Below are 21,108 nucleotides of genomic sequence, written 5' to 3'. Positions count from 1 at the left end.
TTGGCAGAAAGGAATTCTCCCTTATGAAACCAGTACTAGTTTACTAAACACTAGCCAGACCATTTAGTTAGATGTATGCTCCCAAATGTGTGAATTACCAACCTTCAAACCCACCTTTGATGTAATGGCTTCCTCCTGCCCCAGTGCCCATGGCTTTTCCTTTATAAATCACACACAGTGTCCTGTACCCAAAATCTGTGAACCGAGTAAAGACAAATAGCACCAGGGCTGGAAGGCTCTTTAATAGCAAGCGTATGGTAATTACATCCTCGGATGTGGTCCTTGCTCTCATGGGAGGGAGGAGGAAGCAGATGGGACAAGGTGCAGAGAAAATTTACACAGTTCCCTCTGAAGCCTCTTAACAAAGGACACAGTTTTTGGCAACCCATTTCAGTTTGTCACTTACAAGAGAGCTCTCTGAGAGGAAATACAGACTCAAAGAAAGCACACACATCACACAGGAAAAACTCCCTGTCTAAAAAAATAAAAATAACAACCAGAAACAAACAACGAAGTCCCTGGCTTTTGTTCCTTCCGGTTTGCTTCTCTGGAGAAAACTCACTTGTACACAAATAAGCACTGATCTGAAAGCTGGGTTTGGATTTGCCCAGCACTGAATATTTATTTTAGTGCCTTTTAGAAAGCTGGCATGTGTATAGAGCATTGGTCTCTGCCAGTTTAAAAGGTTCTGGCTAAAACAGAACCTTGAGAGACAAAAAGGAAAGCCCAGGGAAAGGTGGATTATGACGAGCACACTGTCAGCTTTCCCCCCACACTGGACCACCCGATCGCAGTCCTAATCAAACTGAACGCAAATCCTACGTAGTTTGGTGCACACTTTTAACTGCTTGGAACTACTCAGGCTGCAGTGTGGTGAATGGGGTTTCTAACAGGAAATGCTCAAGGTCATGGCTGCCGACCACAGGCTGCTAGTGTCCCAGCACGTTTTACAGCTGCTCTGTACAAAACCTAAAGGACCTCAGCTTCTCACGTCACGCTAGCTACCATCAAACCAAAGTGACTCGCCGGGTTTGTGTGAGGGAGGAGGGTTTCTAATGTAAAGACGTTTTATGCATCTCTGGAGAGGATGCAAGAAGCCATGCATGGCATCTCCCTCAAGGTTTGTTCCAGGGACAAGAGCCCCCCCCCCCCCGAGTTTCACTGACACCGGAGCACTTCTCGTCCTGTGTCCCAGAAGGTAAGTATGGGAGGGCTATGTGCTTTCTTTACACCTCAGATGGACGGAGACCTAACTCCTCACCCCCACCTGTCCACCTTCTCCCAACACACATTAAGTTTTGCCCATCCCTACATTCCTCTCACTGGAAAAAACCAGAGGAGGAGAGAGTGGGTATGGCCCACATTCTGCCATCACAGCCCCCCTTGAGCCAGCACTCTTGAGGGCAAGCTTCCCTGGCTAGTGGCCGATTTTACTTTTAAGGAGACGAATTCCACCAGGTGTGCGGGACACTTGCTGTGCCTTTGGCTTGGCAGGGGACATCGTGAAAGTCACAGAGCCATTACCAGCATCCTCTAAGCACCCAGTTCTCTAGAAAGAGCCAAGGACACAAGTCGTCCTGTGTCCCAGAAGGTAAGTATGGGAGGGCTATGTGCTTTCTTTACACCTCAGATGGACGGAGACCTAACTCACCACCTGCACCTGTCCACCTTCTCCCAACACACATTATGTCTTGCCCATCCCTACATTCCTCTCACTGGAAAAAAAAAAAACAGATTTGATTAAACTGTTTCCCAACTGGTGAGTTTTAACATGCAAAAACTAAAAATTCCAGTCTGGGATCACAACACCCTGAACATATGCTTTGTGCTCGGAGAAGAAACTGAAACAATGATCAGAGACATGGCATTGTGCGAGAGAACAGTTCTGCCTGTACTGAGCAGGGGTTGCACACCCCAGACACAGTCTGACGTAAGCACACTGAAAACCTAGTTCTGGCACCAGTGTGCAAGGACAATCTCCTCACGTAGCAGACATTTTGCGCTCTGGTCATGGAAACAGAGAATGTATCGTGTGCTGCAGGGAGCCCAGGAGTCACAAGTGTGGACCCTTCGATCTGACTGAACCCTAGTGATGCTAGCTCGGCACTGCACGGGCCTCGCTCCGCACGCTGGCTCTGGTCTTCGATGTCTGAAGCCCGCTTGGCTCAATGCCATCACCAGGCAGAGGAAAGTAACCTGACATATATGAGAAAAATGTCTCCGTGGGTCACTGAGGGATAGGATCTGCCTCTGGAGTGCTGTCAGTGGCCAATTCAGATTTTGGCTGGTCACATCGGTCAGCATGCAATCAGTCCTTCCCAGGATGTTTTCTCTCACTGTCTCTGTCTGCACTGTCACTTTCCTGAGTGATAGGACAAGCAAAGTGTTCACTGCCGTTCTCCTCCAGCTAGTCTTCACGCCAGTCTCCCCTCTTGGGTTACCTGCCTACCACCTCCAAAGCCTTCAGCGTAGTGGGGGCACAGAGCAGCTCCACCTGATACTGACATTCAACAGACACAAACGATCTTCTGGGACCTCTGCTTACCCACCTCTCAAAGTGACAGAATCTCATCAGCTGCCTGGGATAGAGCCCACCCCAGGCTCCGGGGATCTGGATATCCGCTGACCACCATATTCTAAAGTAGCTGCATGACCAGCAACTTAAAGACACTGTCTTTGGCAAAATTACAAAGTATCTCTTTCCCATGTCCCTCGGTGTCCTGGGCTGTTGCTCTTCTGCGCACAGACTTCCTTTCCTATGGCAGCTGTATTAGGACAGTGTTCAAAGCTGGAAGAGCAAACTGCCCTGTTTCATAGAGAAGTCACATAACTTGTCAGTGTCCTGCAGTCAAGGGCAAGTGTCTCTCCTAATTCCCAAAGACCCTTCCCCCATGCTATGGCTGCCACTAGAATGCCTGCCTCTGTAGGCTGGGAGGGGTCCCATCTGTCTCACTGTGGAACGGGTAGGCTCGGGTGTGCGCACAGGCCCACACTGGAAGGGACACACAACAGCAGAGGGAAGGAGGCTCGCAAGGACTGTTGATGCCTCTGGGATTTGCCGTGGAAATCAACCACATCCAGGGATGCTTCCTGATCCCTGGGCAGAAGAGGAGAGTTTTTAGCAGCCCGCTGCACCACTAGGAGAGGGGGGGGGTCTTAGCTCAACTTGTACAAATACAGAACATTAATGTGATAACACCAAGTATATCTAGTCAAAGTTTAAAACATTTTTGATAAAAATTCTTCTTATATTAATGTTCAAACACATGTAAATTTAGATTGGAAGCCTCTGTGTATAAAATTGCAGGTTACCTCAGAATGGAGTAAACTGCTCAGGCGTCCTCATTTAGCCATAAAAGCCATATATTTGTGCGACCTACCATATGTAAAAGAAGGTTACCCGCCCTGGACAGAACCTACAAGACAGAGAGCTCAGTTTTCCTGCTGTGTGCTCACAAAGTGGGATGATGGGCAGGACTCAAAGGCTGAACCTTGCACCCTGGAAGGAGCACTCAGCGTGACGTTCCTAATGAGCTACTTCAAGAGAAGTCACTGGGCTTGAAATTTATAAGTTTCTTCCAGAAAGTAAAACACACACAAAAGCACGGATGGAAACCAGTGGGTCACATCACCCAGCAGTGGAATTCTACAATACACCAAGGAGCATGGGACTCTTCCAACTGCCCCTGCGTTAAACAGAGAATGCCCAGACATGCTGGCCATCCGCACAAGCCCCTGTCAGAGCAAGTGGTCGTGGTCATCTTCTTCTTCATCATCATCTTCTTCTTCATCATCATCTTCTTCTTCTTTTTTAAATTTAAAATACCAGTAAGATAAGTGGTGTGGGTGTACGTTTGAAACACGCCCAAACTGGATGCACAGAGCAGCCAAGCACTGTCAAGGGGACACTTGTACCCTAAGTTATGAGAACCTAAGACACGTGTGGAAGGGTCTCACAGTGGCATCAGAGAATGTCCTGCTAAGTACTTACTGGCTAAATGATGAGAGCAGATACTCCTGGGAGTTGTCTGTGTGTCCTGATCATTAAATTATCCTCTTGTAACCCAAGCAATCTCATAATTAAGATTCTTACTTTCAGGTCCCTTTAAAATTTCACTGCAAGTAGGTTCCCTAGAGCATTTAATTATAATTTTAAATAAATTAACTCACTGGGAGCCCTTCTTGACATTCTCTAAAGAATAAAAGATTAGGAAAGCAAAGGATTTCATTTTATTACTATTTCTATCCTAGTTTCTTTTCCTGTTAGATTTATCTATGGCTTCAAAGCTTAAGGGGCACTCGCTCAGATCCGGGCTGTTCTCATGATTAAGTAAAGCTGCCATCCCATCATAAAGAGAAAAGGTTACTGTTTCATATGCAGGCTTATAAACAGTGTCAAGAAACCAGTCTTGTATCTTTCACCCCATCTACACTTTCCATTATTAGACTTTAAAAGCGGCTTTGGAAGCAGCATGCTTTAAAACAATCAAATACCCAGGAAACATCTACACTGACCAGTGGCTGGCTGCTACATGCCCGGGGAACCAACACAACAGTGGTGAGCTCTCCAGAGGAGCCTCAGCCACCCTCACCCTCTGCGCTTGCACGTGTGCAGATCATGACTAGATATGAAAACTCATGCTTTCTAAGCGAAGCCTTTCACTTACGGACACTTAAAAGGTACACACATAGTGCAGGCTGCATTTCTCCTCCGTCATGCTTTTCCTCAGCAAGGTCACCTGTGAGGACTCAAAACACATCCTTAATACATTCAGAGTTCTCTACATTCCAGTTGGGAAACATTAATCCTCCAACATAAACTCAAGAGGGAACAGGCAGCCACAACACGGACAGACTCTAACTTCAAAGGGGCAAAAGCTACCAGGACATCTCCATAGAGACCCCGCCAAGGTGGGGCCACAATTCCGGTCACTTCTGAGCAAACCTCGTCACAGATATTCTGTGGTCATTTAAAAGGTATTTCATTTTCATTCGGATGCCAGGAGCCAGATGTCCTGTTTTAAAATGCTAATGCAAAAGGGCTACCCCAGGAGCACAGAACTCCATCGGGAGCAGCAGACCCCATGGGGTGCACAGGGCTTACTCCCCTTCTGCAAGGTGACTTAGGAGTTTACTGCTGACTGACCCCCATTTGGGGGTGGTCTGCCTCTGGCTCCTCCTCCTCCACATCTGCGCTGTACTCTTCAAACGCGTCGTCATCTGCGTCTGGAAGCCCCAGCAACTGGAGAGAAGAAATTGGACAAGAAAAGCAGCAGCTGTAAGCGTTGCAGGCAGAGGTCCAAAGGCATCACACACCCAAATTCACCTGCCTAGCACTTCGAGCGCAACCCTGGACTCACCTCCCCCACCTCGACGGTTACACATTTAACAGGGGACATACTGAGTCTCCACGGTCTGTTGATTCCACTGGCGACCTTGGGGAGGCATGGCCCCGCAAACCACACATGTGGTAGATGTGCATGCTGCTCCCAGGGTGTTGGTGAATCACACCACAAGCACTGCAGATGTCCCCAAATCAATCCTCTGCTTAAATTTCCTCCCCCCCCAAACACTTGCAGTTATTTACGATAAGTGGCACATAGACATATGATGTACAGTAGCAAAGGGTTAAATTTTATGGCATGTTAGTAAGATAACAATGTGCATAGGCTTAAAGCTGAATTTTAAAATTACTTAATGATATAAGATGAGTATGAAATGTAAAAATGGTCAGTTATGATATAGATTGTCTTTATCCATGCCTTTAATCCCAGCACTCGGGAGGGATTAAAGATAGATCTTGTGGATGGAGCTAGCATTACATGCAGTCAGCGCTGGAATCCAACTCAGGTCCTCTAGAAGAACAAGCACCCTTAACTGCTAAGCCATCATCTCTCCAGCCCCATGACAACAGTTTTTAATGACATTGATCTTCCATTAGATACCGAATAGTACTAATCACTCACAATCAATATGAACCAAAACTTGTGTGCTGGCAGAAAGCCATGGCCTCCATGCTCCTGGACTTCTGTATAGGATGACGGAGTCAAGAGTGACCAAGAGACATTCCACTCCAGATTTATCACCTTTAGGCCACTTAACTAAGTGGTCCCAGTGACCTAAACATTAACTGCATAAAGACATTGAAGACTCCTCATGTGGCTTCTCTATCGCCCTGCCACCTCTCCTCCACTCTCCCTGTGGCTCAAATGGAGGAACAGTAAGCCAGATGTCCCAACTAAGACAATGCCTATATTCTTAAGTTCTAGAGCTCTTGGTCTCAGATCCCTAAGAAAGCACGCAGGACAAAGCCATCTGTGAGGCATTACCGGTCACAAGCCAAGATGGCCACAGCCAAGTACAGATGCACGCTGCCAACAGGTCAGAAAGTTACTGCTTACTCGGGAAAGGACAGTGAAAGCTTGTCCAGCCCTGGCACACCAATCTCACGTGTCTTCGAACGGAAAAGAGAAGCCCCGTTGTCCCACATTCTAATGAAATACAGGACAGAATCTGCTTCCTGGGAGAGAAGATGGCTAGTCACAATGAAAGTAGACAGCTGCTAAGCTGGCGGTCAGCTTTTATTTGACGAGCTGCTGACACCAGCTCCCACAGTTGAGTGAGGGGAAGTGTCTAACAAAGTGGGAATGCTTTCGCAGCACCAGGAGCCTCAACATCATCTGAACACCTCAAGAGGAAGACACAAGACCACTCTGTAGAGCGGAATGCCACTAACTGCGGATGCATCCATCCAATTTAACCTGAGGTGGCAACTGGCCACTTGGAATGCTGGGTTCTGATGGATTCAGAGGCTCAATATGAAACTGCAGTTTAGTTAGCCATGACATTCCTGGGTTAGAGTGGTACAGTGAGGTGTGTTTGTAAATACACATACCTATAATGATTCTTCCTCAGGGGACACGGGTTACTCAACTCCAACCCAATCCATAAGAAGCTCTCAATCCCCTCTCATGGCCTCAGCACGCATTGCTGAAGTAGATCCAGCAAGCTAATTGGCTAACCATACCTCCCCCCTTGCCCCGCTTCATACCTTACTCTTTTTTTTCCTTTCCTTTTCTTTTTTTATTAGATATTTTCTTTATTTACATTTCAAATGTTATGCCCTTTCCTGGTTTCCCCTCTGAAACCCCCTATCCCCTCCCCACTCCCCATACTCCCCAATCCCCCACCCACTCCTGCTTCCTGGCCCTGGCATTCCCCTATACTGGGGCAGAGAACCTTCACAGGTCCAAGGGCCTCTCCTCCCATTGATGACCGACTAGGATATCCTCTGCTACATATGCAGCTAGAGCCATGAGTCCCACCATGTGTTTTCTTTGATTGGTGGTTTAGTCCCAGGGAGCTCTGGGGGTACTGGTTAGTTCATATTGTCGTTCCTCCTATGGAGCTGCAAACCCCTTCAGCTCATTGGGTACTTTCTCTAGCTCCTTCATTGGGGACCCTGTACTCTGTCCAATGGATGGCTGTGAGCATCCACTTCTGTATTTGTCAGGCACTGGCAGAGCCTCTCAGGAGGCAGCTATATCAGGCTCCTGTTGGCAAGCTCTTATTGGCATCCACAATAGTGTCTGGGTTTGGTGGTTGTAAATGGGATGGATCCCCAGGTGGGACAGTCTCTGGATGGTCATTCCTTCGGTCTCTGCTCCAAACTTTGTCTCTATAACTCCTTCCATGGGTATTTTGCTCCCCCTTCTAAGAAGGACCGAAGTATCCACACTTTGGTCTTCCTTCTTCTTGAGTTTCATGTGTTTTGCAAATAGAAGAATGAGAATCGATTCATTTTTATCTCCTTGTACAAAGCTCAAGTCTAAGTGGATCAAGGAACTCCACATAAAACCAGAGACACGAAAACTTATAGAGGAGAAAGTGGGGAAGAGCCTCGAACATATGTGCACAGGGGTAAAATTCCTGAACCGAACACCAATGGCTTGTGCTGTAAGATCAAGAATTGACAAATGAGACCTCATAAAATTGCAAAGCTTCTGTAAGGCAAAGGACACTGTCAATAAGACAAAATGGCAACCAACAGATTGGGAAAGGATCTTTACCAATCCTAAATCCAATAGAAGGCTAATATCCAATATATACAAAGAATTCAAGAAGTTAGACTCCAGAGAACCAAATAACCCTATTAAAAATGGGGTACAGAGCTAAACAAAGAGTTCTCAACTGAGGAATACTGAATGGCTGAGAAACACCTGAAAAAATGTTCAACATCCTTAATCATCAGGGAAATGCAAATCAAAACAACCCTGAGATTCCACCTCACACCAGTTAGAATGGGTAAAATCAAAACTCAGGTGATAGCAGATGCTGGCAAAGATGTGGAGAAAGAGGAACACTCCTCCATTGCTGGTGGGACTGCGAGCTGGTACAACCACTCTGAAAATCAGTTTGGTGGTTCCTCAGAAAATTGGACATAGTACTACCAGAGGATCCAGCTATACTACTCCTGGGCATATATCCAGAAGATCTTCCAACTGGTAATAAGGACACATGCTCCACTATGTTCATAGCAGCCTTATTTATAATAGCCAGATGCTGGAAAGAACCCAAATGTCCCTCAACAGAGGAATGGATACAGAAACTGTGGTATATTTACACAATGGAGTACTACTCAGCTATGAGTTCGTGAAAATCGTAGACAAATGGGTGGATTGGGACGATATCATCCTGAGCGAGGTAAGCCAATCACAGAAGAACACACATGGTATGCACTCACTGATAAGAGGATATTAGCCCAGAAGCTTGGAATACACACCTTACTCTTCCACATGACTTCCTACACATACTTCTAGCTCTACGGTGCCAGCCTCAGGACGAGTCCCTGGGGCAGGAAGCACCCTCCCTCTCTGTGGACCCAATCAGCCCTGGCATTTTCGGAATGGGAAAGAGAAGCAGCGACTTACAGTGCTCCGGATTTCTAAGGCTCCTTCGCACAGGTTCTGCAAACAGATCAAGAGGCTGGAAGATGGCACTTGACCTTCAGGCCCCTGACTCCGGCATGCACCCTTCCACGTATGGCAAGAACTAGGATCTGAGCTGGAGCTCAGAGGAAAGAGCTGCCCACAGTCTATTCGCAGTCTGCCCACTGCCCAGCCTTACAGACATGCATCTGGTTGGGCTAAGGAGCTTCCTGATCTAAAGCACCGTGGGTTCAGCCATCCCGAGGAGGAGTTCCCACTGTGCAACTAGCTTGACTCTAGCCTCCTTCTGCCTCTTTCCTGCTGTGCTGGGCTCTGGGAGACACCAGCTGTGAATGAGCACTCTAGGAAACAGGAAGGAGACCTCCCTGCTAGCCTCTGCACTCTATCCTTGGACTTGCACGCAGCACCCAAGGGAGGCAAACAAGGTGGCTATACTTCAGATTGAATGAAAACGGTGCTATCAGCTTAGCGTGTGCCTAGTGCTATCTCCAGCAGCGTTACATATGGTTCTCAAGACCATGAGACACTGAGAGACTACCCAGAGTCACTGAGTTAACAGTGGAGCCAGGACTCAAACTCTGCTGACTTGACTGCGGTCTGCCCATACCTGCCCACCAGGCAAGCTGCTGAAGGTATGCTTGTCAATGCCCAGCCTGGCACCGGGAAGTTTCCATGCTTCCTACTGGACAAGACACGTTTTCAAAATGCATCCCTAGTAGGAAATGTATACAAGTAAGGTTTACATTATGGCAACCTGTTATGGCAACCAGAACTAAAGCCCAGAGTTCCAAAAGCATCATACAGATATGTAGCAATCCAGCACGGCTGCCAACATTCCATAGCATGGGTGGTGGAGGATCTAAATCAGAAGTGAGATGACAAACAGCCTGGTAAGGAGCTGGAGCCCTTATTGTGTCTGTGCCCACGTGTTCTTATGTGAGAATGGAAACGGCAAAACCGCCGCCGCCAGGCCTGATCTGGCTAAACGATTCCCGACAGTTACAACTGGGCAATCCTAGTTTAGTGATTTTTTTTTTTTTTTCCAGCAGCCTGGGCCTCAAACACGTTTCTGCTCATTGGGTAAAGGAACACACTGGCATTCCAGGCCTAACTGTCCACAAAGCTCCCTTGGAACACAGTCACATAAACTGTCCATAATCACAAAAACGGCTAGGCCCACCAGGCTATGTGGGCCTCCACTGGAAAGAAAGAGCTGCCACCACATGAGAATTAAACTTCTCTAGGCCCTGGTCTCCTGTGGGACGAATTTCAGGTCCGGTGGACAAAGGTGCAAATTACTTGAGGCTGTGGCTGGCCTGTGGCACCCTGAAGGGGCGCACATCCGCCACCTTGGGCTGCTGTCTTTGCGCTGGGAGCGAGGTATACTCGGCCTCTAGCGTCTCGAGCGTCCTGGATCCGCTAGAGTCTTGGTGAATATAGTACGTCCTTGTGGCTTCAGGCTTCCCTGCATGCCTCTTCCAAGGGAGGAGCAGCATCTCTCACACCTGACCTGTCTCTGACTCACCGAGAACACTACCTACAGTGCAGATGCTGGCTCACGGAGCCGCGGGGGACCGGTCTCTGCATTTCTGCTCTGAGGGGGGCCTAGAAGCCCCACTCTGGGCAGCAAGACTAGTTAAAGTTTTAGGGGGTTTGAAACTGTCTGTCCTAAAACTCAAGATGAGTTTCAACCAGTCTTGTTTATATTAGGAGGGAGAAGGAGAGGCAAGATGGAGGTAGGGGTGGACAGGGGAAGAGTGGTGGACACGCGGTGGCAGGGGTATTCGCTGTGGTGGGGCATTCGCTGTGGTGGGGTATTCACTGTGGTAGGGGTATTCGCTGTGGTGGGGTATTTGCTGTAGTGGGGTATTCGCTGTGGTAGGGGCATTCGCTGTGGTGGGGTATTTGCTGTAGTGGGGTATTTGCTGTGGCAGGGGCATTCGCTGTGGTAGGGGCATTCGCTGTGGCGGGGCATTCGCTGTGGTAGGGGCATTCGCTGTGGTGGGGCATTCGCTGTGGTGGGGTATTTGCTGTGGTAGGGGCATTCGCTGTGGCAGGGGCATTCGCTGTGGTAGGGGTATTTGCTGTAGTGGGGTATTCGCTGTGGCAGGGGCATTCACTGTGGTGGGGCATTCGCTGTGGGAGGGGCATTTGCTGTGGTGGGGCATTCGCTGTGGCAGGGGCATTCGCTGTGGTGGGGCATTCGCTGTGGAAGGGGTATTCGCTGTGGTGGGGCATTCGCTGTGGGAGGGGCATTTGCTGTGGTGGGGCATTCGCTGTGGCAGGGGCATTCGCTGTGGCAGGGGCATTCACTGTGGAAGGGGTATTCGCTGTGGTGGGGGCATTCGCTGTGGTGGGGGCACTGGCACTGGCCTTCCAAAAAATGCCGAGGTTTTGTTTTTGTTTGTTTACTTTGTTTTGGTTTTTCTTTTGGTTTTCTTGAGACACTGTTCCTCAGTTTAGTCCTGGCTGTCCTGAAATTTGCTCTATACACCAGGTTGGCCTCAATGTCAGAGATCTGCCTTCTTCTGCCTCCTGATTGCTGGCATTAAAGGTGTCACTGCCACTTGGCTAAAAATGACAAGGCCTGAGTGTTCATAACATGAGCAGAAAACAAAAGATATGGAAAGGTTAGATTTCCAATTTCTTAATGTCATTAATGCAAATCTACATGAACAGGAAAAAAACATTTTTCTCTTGGGCTTTCTGAACCACTTGGGCGGCTTGGCCGTGGTGGGGTCTTTCACTCCTTCAAGGCTACCAACCAGATGGCAGGGACAGAGGCAAGGGCTTGGCCCAAGCACTGCTCTGGGCCATGAAGATTTTCTGTGGCGTCCTCCCTGCCTTTCCCGCTGCTGGATGCAGCCTTCAAACACTGGTCTCCCTCGCACTAGTGTGCAGAACCAAGGGTGTGGTTTTCTGGTAGGAACCCCTTGGTACAGTGTCACAGCATCCTCAGAGATAAGACTGGGCCACACGGAGGAAGAAGTCATGGGAGACACAGGAACTAGAGCCCTGGACCATCACAGTGACATTAGCCAAAACAGCATTCAATGCTACCACAGGCACGGGTACAGTACCCAGCCTCCATGAAGGAGAGAGGGGAGAGAGGCTCCTCCCTGAGAGAGCAGCAGCCTGAGCCAACACAGGCTCTGCCTGTATCCTGGCTTCACCCTGCTCAGTGGCCGGTGTTCCTCCTAATCAGCTCCCAGGAGGCAAAAGCCAACTATGCTGTGCTGTCCCTTACCCTCCAGAACAGGGCTCTGGCAACAGACAACTAGAACATTTTTGTGGGAAATCTGATGAAGTAGGAGAAAAACGGAAGGAGGAAGGATGGCTCAAAGTGGGGGAAAGAGTGACACTTTCTTCAAAGATCCGATCAGATCTCAGAGTGTGCGGAATGAGGCTCTGGGATGTTGATTATTTTGGAGTAGGAAGTGCAGGCAAGACGAAGGGAACGCAGTCCACAGATACAGCTCCATCCAGGTGGCACGGCCTTGAGGCGAGACCGCTCTTCAGGCTGCGGCTGCCATGGGCCAGCTTTTTAGCAAGGTCAAGCAAACAGGGATGACGGGGTCCCTTGGGGGCAGCGGAAGGCTACAGATATGTCCTTATCTCTGTGGAGAGACTGCACGAGGCAGGTGACTGGCTGATGACCTTGTGAAAACAATCGTGACTGGAAGGGGGCACACTGGCATTTTAGAGCCCCACACCTGACACCCAGAATGCAGCTGTCTTAGGGAGAGCGCCGTGTAACTCCCGACACCCAGGGGGACAGGGCACTGGTTTCCTGGCTCCTAATCTTCCTGACTGGATAAGGGTCTTCTCTCAACTAGGACAGCAGCCGCCAAACCCTGCCTGTGCCTTCTTTCAAAGCTCCACACTTAGTTGAGAGCAGCAGGGACAGGAGGGGTACAGGGTTTTTCTCAGTCCAGCAAAACTGAGGTTTAAGCACCAGACCCTAGCTTTTCCTCCCACAAGCCCTCCCGGTTGTCTCATCTTCCACTGTGACGCTCCCTCATCACTTCCTCATTTTCTTAGACTCCACTGCAACCCAACAGCGAGGTGAGCTGGGTCGACTTTCCAGGCATCTCCAGCGTCCCAGGCTCCTGTTCCACTTTTGCTATTTTTAAGCTGGCCTCACATCTGCCTGGAAGGTGGCAGTGCTTTCTGTTCTGGTCCTACCCTTCCTGCTGACAGTCGATCGATCGGAGGGAGCACTTCAGTCTGCAAGAGGGCACCTCTGAAGAAAGGACATCATCATGCCCCACCCCCAACCCCTGCTCTATTTCTTCCGGCTCTCCATAGCTGGCAAACCCAAGTCCTTCCACAGCTATGAGACCCTATGTCTTCCTGAACTCCCCTCTCACTGTGCCCAGGTTTCCAACTCCAAACCCTGTAGCTCGGTGGGTACTTCCTATATCAGGAACACAGGCAATCAATCTCCTGACCCTAGGCTCTCTTTCAGAGGTGTCTTTGTGCCTGGCACCCCATCCCCAACCCCTGGCTCTCCCCATGGTCATGACTCTGAAATAGCTTTCTCACTGAAGATTCCCAGGCAAAACCCACTGAGGTTCTACTTCTCCTAATGATAATGTTCTCGCCCTTCCACTGAGAACAGCTAAAGACAGTTCAAGTATTAGACATGGAAATAACCTCTTGGGGACAGTGGGGACTTGGAAGCCAGAGATGTCAGCCTAACCTGGATGGGAAAGCAGGAGAGTGTACTGTACTTACAGGTCAAAGCCCGGGGTCCTTTAAGGGAACAACTACAGCAGGGTCCCCACTTTACCCAGGAGGCCCTCCAAAGGTCCATATTCCTGGGACAATGAACTAAAAGAGACAAGGTCTGAAGCTGGGTCATTTGTTTGTTTTATTATTATTATTTTTTTAATCCCCTAGAATGCCTAGGACCTACAAATCAAGCAATGAAGGCCACCTCAGGCAGACACAGCTCTCAAGTCCTAGCAGAGCCAACAAGTCCTGTGAAAGGCGCTTCAGGGTCTCCATTTATCCCTGCCCATGAACTTGCAAACACACTAACCTGCACTTAGACCACACCACACACAAATGAGGGATACCAGAAGTTCGAGCCAGGAGACACAAAAGATGCCAAACAGACTTACTGACCTTGAAATGTTATGCAACCAACCTCCCTGTGTTCAGAGGACTGTGAAACAAGCTTGCAATATTTAGTAGAGAAGACTGAAAACAGCTTGAGAAATACACAGAAATTCCACAGCACACTGCCAAATACATGCAATATAATCACAGTGGGCAAAGAAGCAAGCTAGGGCGGGGCGTACTGTGATGCTGGGGATGACGCTGGAAGAGAGAGGGAAGTGAAGTTAAAAAAAAAAAAACATCAAACAAGGGGCGAGTATTCACTGGACGTGTTCATCAGCTAGCATGAAGGCAGACCGACCACCAGCTTGGCACGGAAACGCACAGTCCAAAATCCTGAGAGGGGAGGCAAGCTTTATGCAAGTGTTTTTGAGACCTGAGACAAGAAAGGACTCAGGATCCAAAGGTGCCCTTCCTCACAGGCACAAGTATGGACATCCTTTATCTAGATCTCCAGCCATACCCCTGATGCAAACACCACAATGATAAAACGCAAAAGCAAAGCAGAACAGACAAAACCCACGGCTTCCGGGTGGGTTTGGAGTCTACTGGGTGAAAACTAGAATACCCCGTCTTTCCGTAAAGGCTCTTTGCCTCCACCCTGTCAGTACTTCTAAACCGAGGCTAGAAATAGCCCTCGGCCCTGTACCAACCAGCTATGGTGCATCCACTTTCTGCCTCCCCATAGTGGCTGCTCTCTTCAGACTACAGGGCCAATAAGCAGACAGAACACTCCTGGGTCTGCCCACTCTCCCGCCCATCCCTGTAATCAGTGTGCAGTGACGGAGGGGTACAGGGTGGCTTCGGAAGCCGTGCAGCACCTACAGGTCTGAAGGACTTGAAGACTTTTTCCAAGACTTCATGGAGTGTCTTCTTGCCGCAGGAAGAGATGTAATCTTGGGCCAGCTGCAAAAAGGGCAGGCAGTCCTCGCTCTCGCTCCACACGTGCTGTGGCAAGGAGGAAACGGAAACAAAGAACACAAGTCATTCCCCTAGAGTTTTAGAGAGTCCCTCACTGGAAGTCAGCCTCCATTGCAGAGTGAAATCCACTCCTTGGTCTTCATTGGTTTGCATGGCAAGGGCTGGATGTCAAAGCCATAGAATTCCCCCAAGCTTTTTGCTCCCAGTCTCAACTGGGAGGCCAACAGGTATTGCCCCGCCCATCCTCTCAGCAGGAGCCTGAGGGTGACTTTAAAGGGGCTGAGGAGGAGTGGAATCAGAGCCTTTGCCTCCAAATTCCTTAACTTTGCCTCCAGCTACAGCTGAAGAATTAATTAACTAGTTTGTAATCATGAACTTGGAACAGGGTGTTCCCTCTGCAGATCAGCCCTTGAGTGGGGATGTTGGTAAATTTCTCCAGACTGAAATGAATTCAGGAGGCTATGCAAAGTCAGCACTGAGCCACTTAGGAAGCCTGGTCTTGCTCAGGGTCCTTGTCCCCCTCAGCACATTAGGAGGGCATCCTACCCAGGCATCATAACTAACCTGGCACACATGGCTAACAGTCTGCATCCAGGTTTGCTGCTGTTACTGGGGCTGGGGGGCATTGATCTAGGTGAGGAAATCTATGTTATCACATCTTTTAAATTATGGGCAAAGACCTAGAATAAGCTAGAGAAATAGACTTGAGGTTTGGATGAAGAAGCACCTCTGTAGGCACCAGGCACATACGCAGTACACATACGTACATGCAGGCAAAAGACTCAGATATACAAAGCAATAAATAAATCAGAAATAATGAAAACCAACCAACCAACAAACAAACGAACAAAAACCTTAACTGGAATCACTGTCTTCGAGGCACCATGAAGAAACATGGGCTCGGGTCATGACAACTTGAAAAGACGCCATCCACAGACCGCTAATCATCTTATTTCTACTGTCTTTACAAACATAAAGTATTTAACTTTATTTAAACTACTTCTTTCCAAAATTAAAGGTACCTAGCACTGTTAGAATACAAGACAGGATGACTTGAGACATAACCATTTTGTGTGTGTGTGTGTGTGTGTGTGTGAGAGAGAGAGAGAGAGAGAGAGAGAGAGAGAGAGAGAGAGAGAGAAGAAAAATGATAAAAGGAAAGAAACCTAAAACCAGGTTGGGCAGCTGAAGTCCCAGAGTCCTGGGCCATAAGGTACAGCCACTGTAACCGCAGCCGGGAAAATACTCCAAGCACATATAACCAAACACCCACATTAGCCAGGAAAACACTACAGCAGGAACTGGAGAAACTAGCTGCAGCCACAGAAATAGCTTAGCTGGGAGTGTCAGACTGAAGAGTGCTGGCTGCTGCGGGTATGGAGGACGCTTGGAGCCGGGGTGAGCGAGCGCAGGCCTCCGGTGCTGGGGAGCAGGAAGGGCAGCAGAGCTGGGGTCTTAACTGTTGACTGTCACTGGGATGCTTGTTACAATGTAGACTTCAGGCAGGCCCTCCTCCTGGGGTTTCTGGCTACCTTTCACATTTTTTCACTGAGAACTCGAGTAGTTCCACTACTGACCACAGCCCCCAGCTGCAGTGATGTGGCCTTCGCTGTCCCCACCCTGAGTGACCTGCCACTCCAAATGCCCCATGGGAACACAGTGACTATAGGCCTTCTGTACCTCTTTCTGTTACAGCAGGCCTGAGCTCATCCAGCTAAGACAGCACAAGCAAGTCCCGGGCAGGGAGTGTGTGCCACCTTCTACAGAGAGATGACAAGACCCGGTCATCAAAGTGTGACGTTCGATCACTAAGCTAACTCAGTCCCTCTGAGTTCTTCTTGTCCTGGGGGCATGCTGCTAGACTTATAGCTGTAAGCTGGTGAGACCAAGAGGGGTTCAGAGCACAGAGTAGTCCCTGGACAATATAAAACAAACCCCACTTACTTCCCATTCCCACTGACTATATGTCCTCAGTAATCTAACCCAGTTAAGGCATACAGGGTTAGGTGCAGGGTGTGTGTAAATATGTCATTTCATATACTAGCTCTGAGTAGCCTCAGATTTTGGCATCTAAAGAAGGTCCCCAAACCAATATCACCATGGGCCATCCTAGCTGAAGCGTGGAGTGTCTGCTATTGCTCTATTTTTAATTGGTGTCTCTTATTCTAAAATCCACATAGCAGACAGAACACAGAAATCACAAGCCACTTTGTGGCGCCCAACGCACTTGCACACCCAGTGGGGAGAACACAGTCAGCCATAACTAAGGCAACCTGCTCATCGTATTGAGCATTCTGTCAGGGAGGAAACTGGTGCTCAAGAGGTTAAGTGCCTTGTTTGTGGCTACACAGGCAGCAGAAGGCAGAGAACACCCCACAGGGGTTTTGCTTGCATGCCCTCAAGTGCCTCTGTGCATGCTGCCTAAGGGGGCCTTGGCTCAGCCATATGTAAGTCACAGACAGCAGTTATACTTAGAGGGGGAGGGGCTGAAAATCACAGGCCTCTGCCTGCAGACTGCCTATCAATTAGCAGGTAAGCGGAGTGCTGGTTGCCAGTCATCTGGGCTCCTAACACCCCAATGTTACCAACTTTACAAGGGGCTTTGTTCTTCCTTGAAATTACTTTTATGAAGTTGTTTCACTTCTATGAATTGATTCTATTTTTGGCTCCTCATACAGCGCTCACAGTAGTAACGGGCTACAGTATGATTATCTCACTGTGGATGGAGCAACCAAACATGGTAGATAAAGAGACGCCTTTCCTCCTTCCCACCATCGCAAGACCACAGTGCAGCTCCACCTAAGTACATCACAGACAGGCTCACAAATGGGAACTGTGCAAACCTGCATGCGACCACGAGTCCCTCCGTGAGCGCGCTTTCTTTTATAATATGGCCATTGCTGTTTGTTTGGATCAGAGGGGTTGAAATGGCACAAAATTGTGCATCCAAGGAAGGTGGAACTATACGGTAAACCAGCTGTCCCCGCAATCAGTAATCTCTATTCTAGGTGATGTGTAGTCACTCTTCAATTAGTGGACAAGGGAGGAGGGCAACCAGTGCTCCAACCGGACACAAACCAGCATATCTGTGAGTGCACAGGAGCATATGAACATGTGTACATACGTGTATACACACACACACACACACAGAATTATGTTCCCTGGTACCTGAATGGCTGCCCACAATCCCCTTCTCAGGGCTGATAGCCCTCAAGAGCTTCTGAGTTGGCAGAAGAGAGAACTGCCAGCTGGTTGCCCAGTTCCTGCCCCCTCCTCCTGGGTGGCACAGCCCTTCCTGTCACTTGTGAAGTCACGATCCCCAACATGGTGGGCAGTTTGGAAAGGGGCTACATTGGCAGGTAGCCTGTAAGGCGAGGAGGCAACAAAGGCCCCAGGAGCTGCCCAGTGGAGTGGCATCCAAAGGCCCCTTTGTCCTCGAGCCTCTGAAGCTACCGTGGGCCAACTCAGTGAGGCCACAGAGACCTGGGCCATCAGAGTCTCTTACACATCAAGCCTCAGTTTCCTCGCCTATAAAATGGGTACAACATCTACCTCGTAGAATTCTTTCGAGGCCCAGTGAGATGACGTCTTTCAAGGCTAAGCAGATGGCTCAGTGGGTCAAGTGCTTGCTGTATAAGCATGAAGACCTGAATTCGGGTCCCCAGCACCAGAAGACAAGATCCTGAGGTCGCGCCCGGGTACAGGAGGAGACAGGCCATGTGAGGGTTCACCCCAAGTGCCCTCATAGGCATGGAGGAAAAGGGCTTGCATATGCTTTCCTCACGATGCTGGCAGAACTCTGATGATCTGGACACTGAGTGGGGAAGAGGGGGAGTTAGAAGGTTTTTAGAATTGGGGCTGGAATCTGTCTCGCAGATGGCAGTGACATTTATAGCGATTACACTAACACAGGCTCCCAGATATGAGCACCATAAGCCAGGGGTACTCCCAAGCAGTCTTGCCTGGCATCCAGTGACAACAGGCTGCCACTTGAAGTCAGGTAACAAGAGGACATAGTTGTTTAAGCCTGGCAGAGAGTGATGTACCCAAGAACGCAGACAGAAATGTATGCACTGAGGGATGTCCAAACAGAATCAGGGCTAAGTACTGCTATATTCCTTCAGAGCCAACTACCGGTCCTTAGAGGCACAGTGCCATCTGTCAGTTAGATACCTCTGACCAAGGGGAGACCAAGCCTTCATCAGTGTTTGTAACTATTTAAACAATCTTAAACTTTGTAAACTGAAAGACGCTAAGTCTTACTGTTAACAAAAATCTCCAAATAGCAGAGATGCTACTTAATTCAAATTCCTTCAAATGCTCAACAGATTTTGCACACATTACACAAGTGCTCTACTAACCAAGCTACATCCTTAGTTCCAGGTAAGAGTTTATACAAAGATAGGGGGGAACACCACGTCTCTGAACTTTAAATTTGCAGGACACTTGCTGTGCACCAGACTGCTAGGTCTACTTCAAAGATTGCCAGAGAACTGGTATTAAGGAACTAATTTTGTGGACAGGCAACTCAAGGGAAGACAAGTGAACAGAACCTAAGTCTAGCCGGCCATCCAGAGCTAGGAACATACTTTATTGGGCAGATGTGCACCTGTCCTGTCCGGGTCTCAGGGATCCTAGGCTGAACTTCCCATGGATGGATGAGGTGTGCGGATCTAGCGGGGTGGGGGATAGGTCCAGCTTTGTCATTTCACCTGATGAGCCAAGCGGTCGATGCACCATGCACCACCCCATCTTCCTCTGCAGCAGCAGCGCCTCCAGCCTCAGGCCGTCGTCTAAACGATTACCCTCATCCCAGCTGCCTCCATCTTACATTTGGGGACTATTATTTACAGTGCTTACAAACACTCCACAGCGCGCCATCCCCGCCCTGCCTCCACACCTCCCATCACAACCGCGTGCTCTCAGCATCTCCTTCCTAAACTGTCAGCACCAGAATACCTAGTGGGAGGCATGCTGGTCAAAGGTTTGGTCGCTGTAGTTCCTGGTTCTGGTCTCTCTGGACCTGGGTGTGTGGGTTCTTCCTCTGGAAAAGCCGAAAGGCCTCTGCGAGGACACAGTAGCCTCATGGCAGGCTAGAACCCGCATGGGCTATACACACTTGCTGGCAGCTCATTGAGGAGCTAGGGAAGCAGGAGACCCGGGATAGGCGTGCCCCCGCGAGCGCGCGCGTGTGCACGCGCGTGCATTTTTAAGCTCCAGGGCGTAATTCCGCAAAGAGGGTCCAAAAGATCTATCACTGCGGGTGTGGACAGAGGCTTTGTGTCCGTTCGAGAGACTCGCAGGCTGGGGAGGGGGCCCTGTTGGGAGGGGTGGCTGCAGAGTTGTGTCTGAGACCCCGAGGAGGACTGACACCGCTCGGGGACCCGACCTCAGATCCTGCCGCAGGGGTGTGAGCCCCGCCCGGTGGGTGCCCCACAGAGGCTCCCCTGGGATGCTCTGAGCCACGCGCCCGGTGCGGGATGGTCCGGTAGATCGCCACACCTCCGCTCCCTGGCCCCCTGCCACCGCTATCCGCCCCACCCGGACGCCCTGGAGGAGCTTGGGCGAAGCGGAGCGCGCCCGTCCCATGCACTCACAAAGCTGTCGCCGCAGCCGTTGTCCGGACACAGCACGTAGAAGGAGACGCCCGGGTCGGCGTAGAAGTCCATCCTGCGCTCCGTCTCCTCGGCGGCGATGAGCTCAAAAGGCGTGCTGGAACACCACTTCTCCGCGACATCTGCCAGCTGCTGGAAGTCCATGGCGGCGCCGCCCGCGCCTCCTCCGGGGCTCACGGCTCCCGGGTCTGTTTACACCGCCCGCTCCGCCTCCGCCCCGCCCCCACCCCCACCGCCCGCCTTGAAAGGAACCCGAGCACCCCGGAGCCCAGCCAGCCCGGGGCCGCCCCGGCTCGTGACGTCATGAACCCCGGCCAATCCTCGGAGCCCTTCCCGGCGCCGCCCGGAGCTCGGTGACGTCAGGATGTGGGCGGGGCGCCCATCTCTGCAGGTGGCGGCGGGGTGGGGCGGGGCTGGCTCCCGACCCCCGGTTTGGAGCCAGTTTGGAAGGCTTTCTCTGGAACCCGCGAGGGACGCACCCAGAAGTACAGACTGCTTGG

General features: G+C 50.0%; 1 protein-coding gene across 1 annotated transcript; it reads right to left on the bottom strand.

Annotated features, from left to right (window-relative positions):
- Nucleotides 1-222: 222 nt before the first annotated feature.
- On the bottom strand, nt 223-20,808 carry Mturn (maturin, neural progenitor differentiation regulator homolog). The gene is made up of 3 exons (XM_021191660.2): nt 20,591-20,808; nt 14,898-15,020; nt 223-5,242 (listed from the first exon to the last, which is right to left on the bottom strand). Exons 1-3 carry the CDS (start codon nt 20,750-20,752, stop codon nt 5,132-5,134), a joined length of 396 nt encoding a protein of 131 aa, XP_021047319.1. The 5' UTR covers nt 20,753-20,808; the 3' UTR covers nt 223-5,131.
- Between the last annotated feature and the right edge of the window lie 300 nt (nt 20,809-21,108).

The sequence above is a fragment of the Mus pahari genome, chromosome 2 (genome assembly GCF_900095145.1).
Source record: "Mus pahari chromosome 2, PAHARI_EIJ_v1.1, whole genome shotgun sequence".
In the NCBI taxonomy this organism is placed as follows: domain Eukaryota; kingdom Metazoa; phylum Chordata; class Mammalia; order Rodentia; family Muridae; genus Mus; species Mus pahari.
The sequence above is the reverse complement of the archived record's forward strand: the minus strand, read 5'-3'. Positions and strand labels throughout refer to the sequence as shown.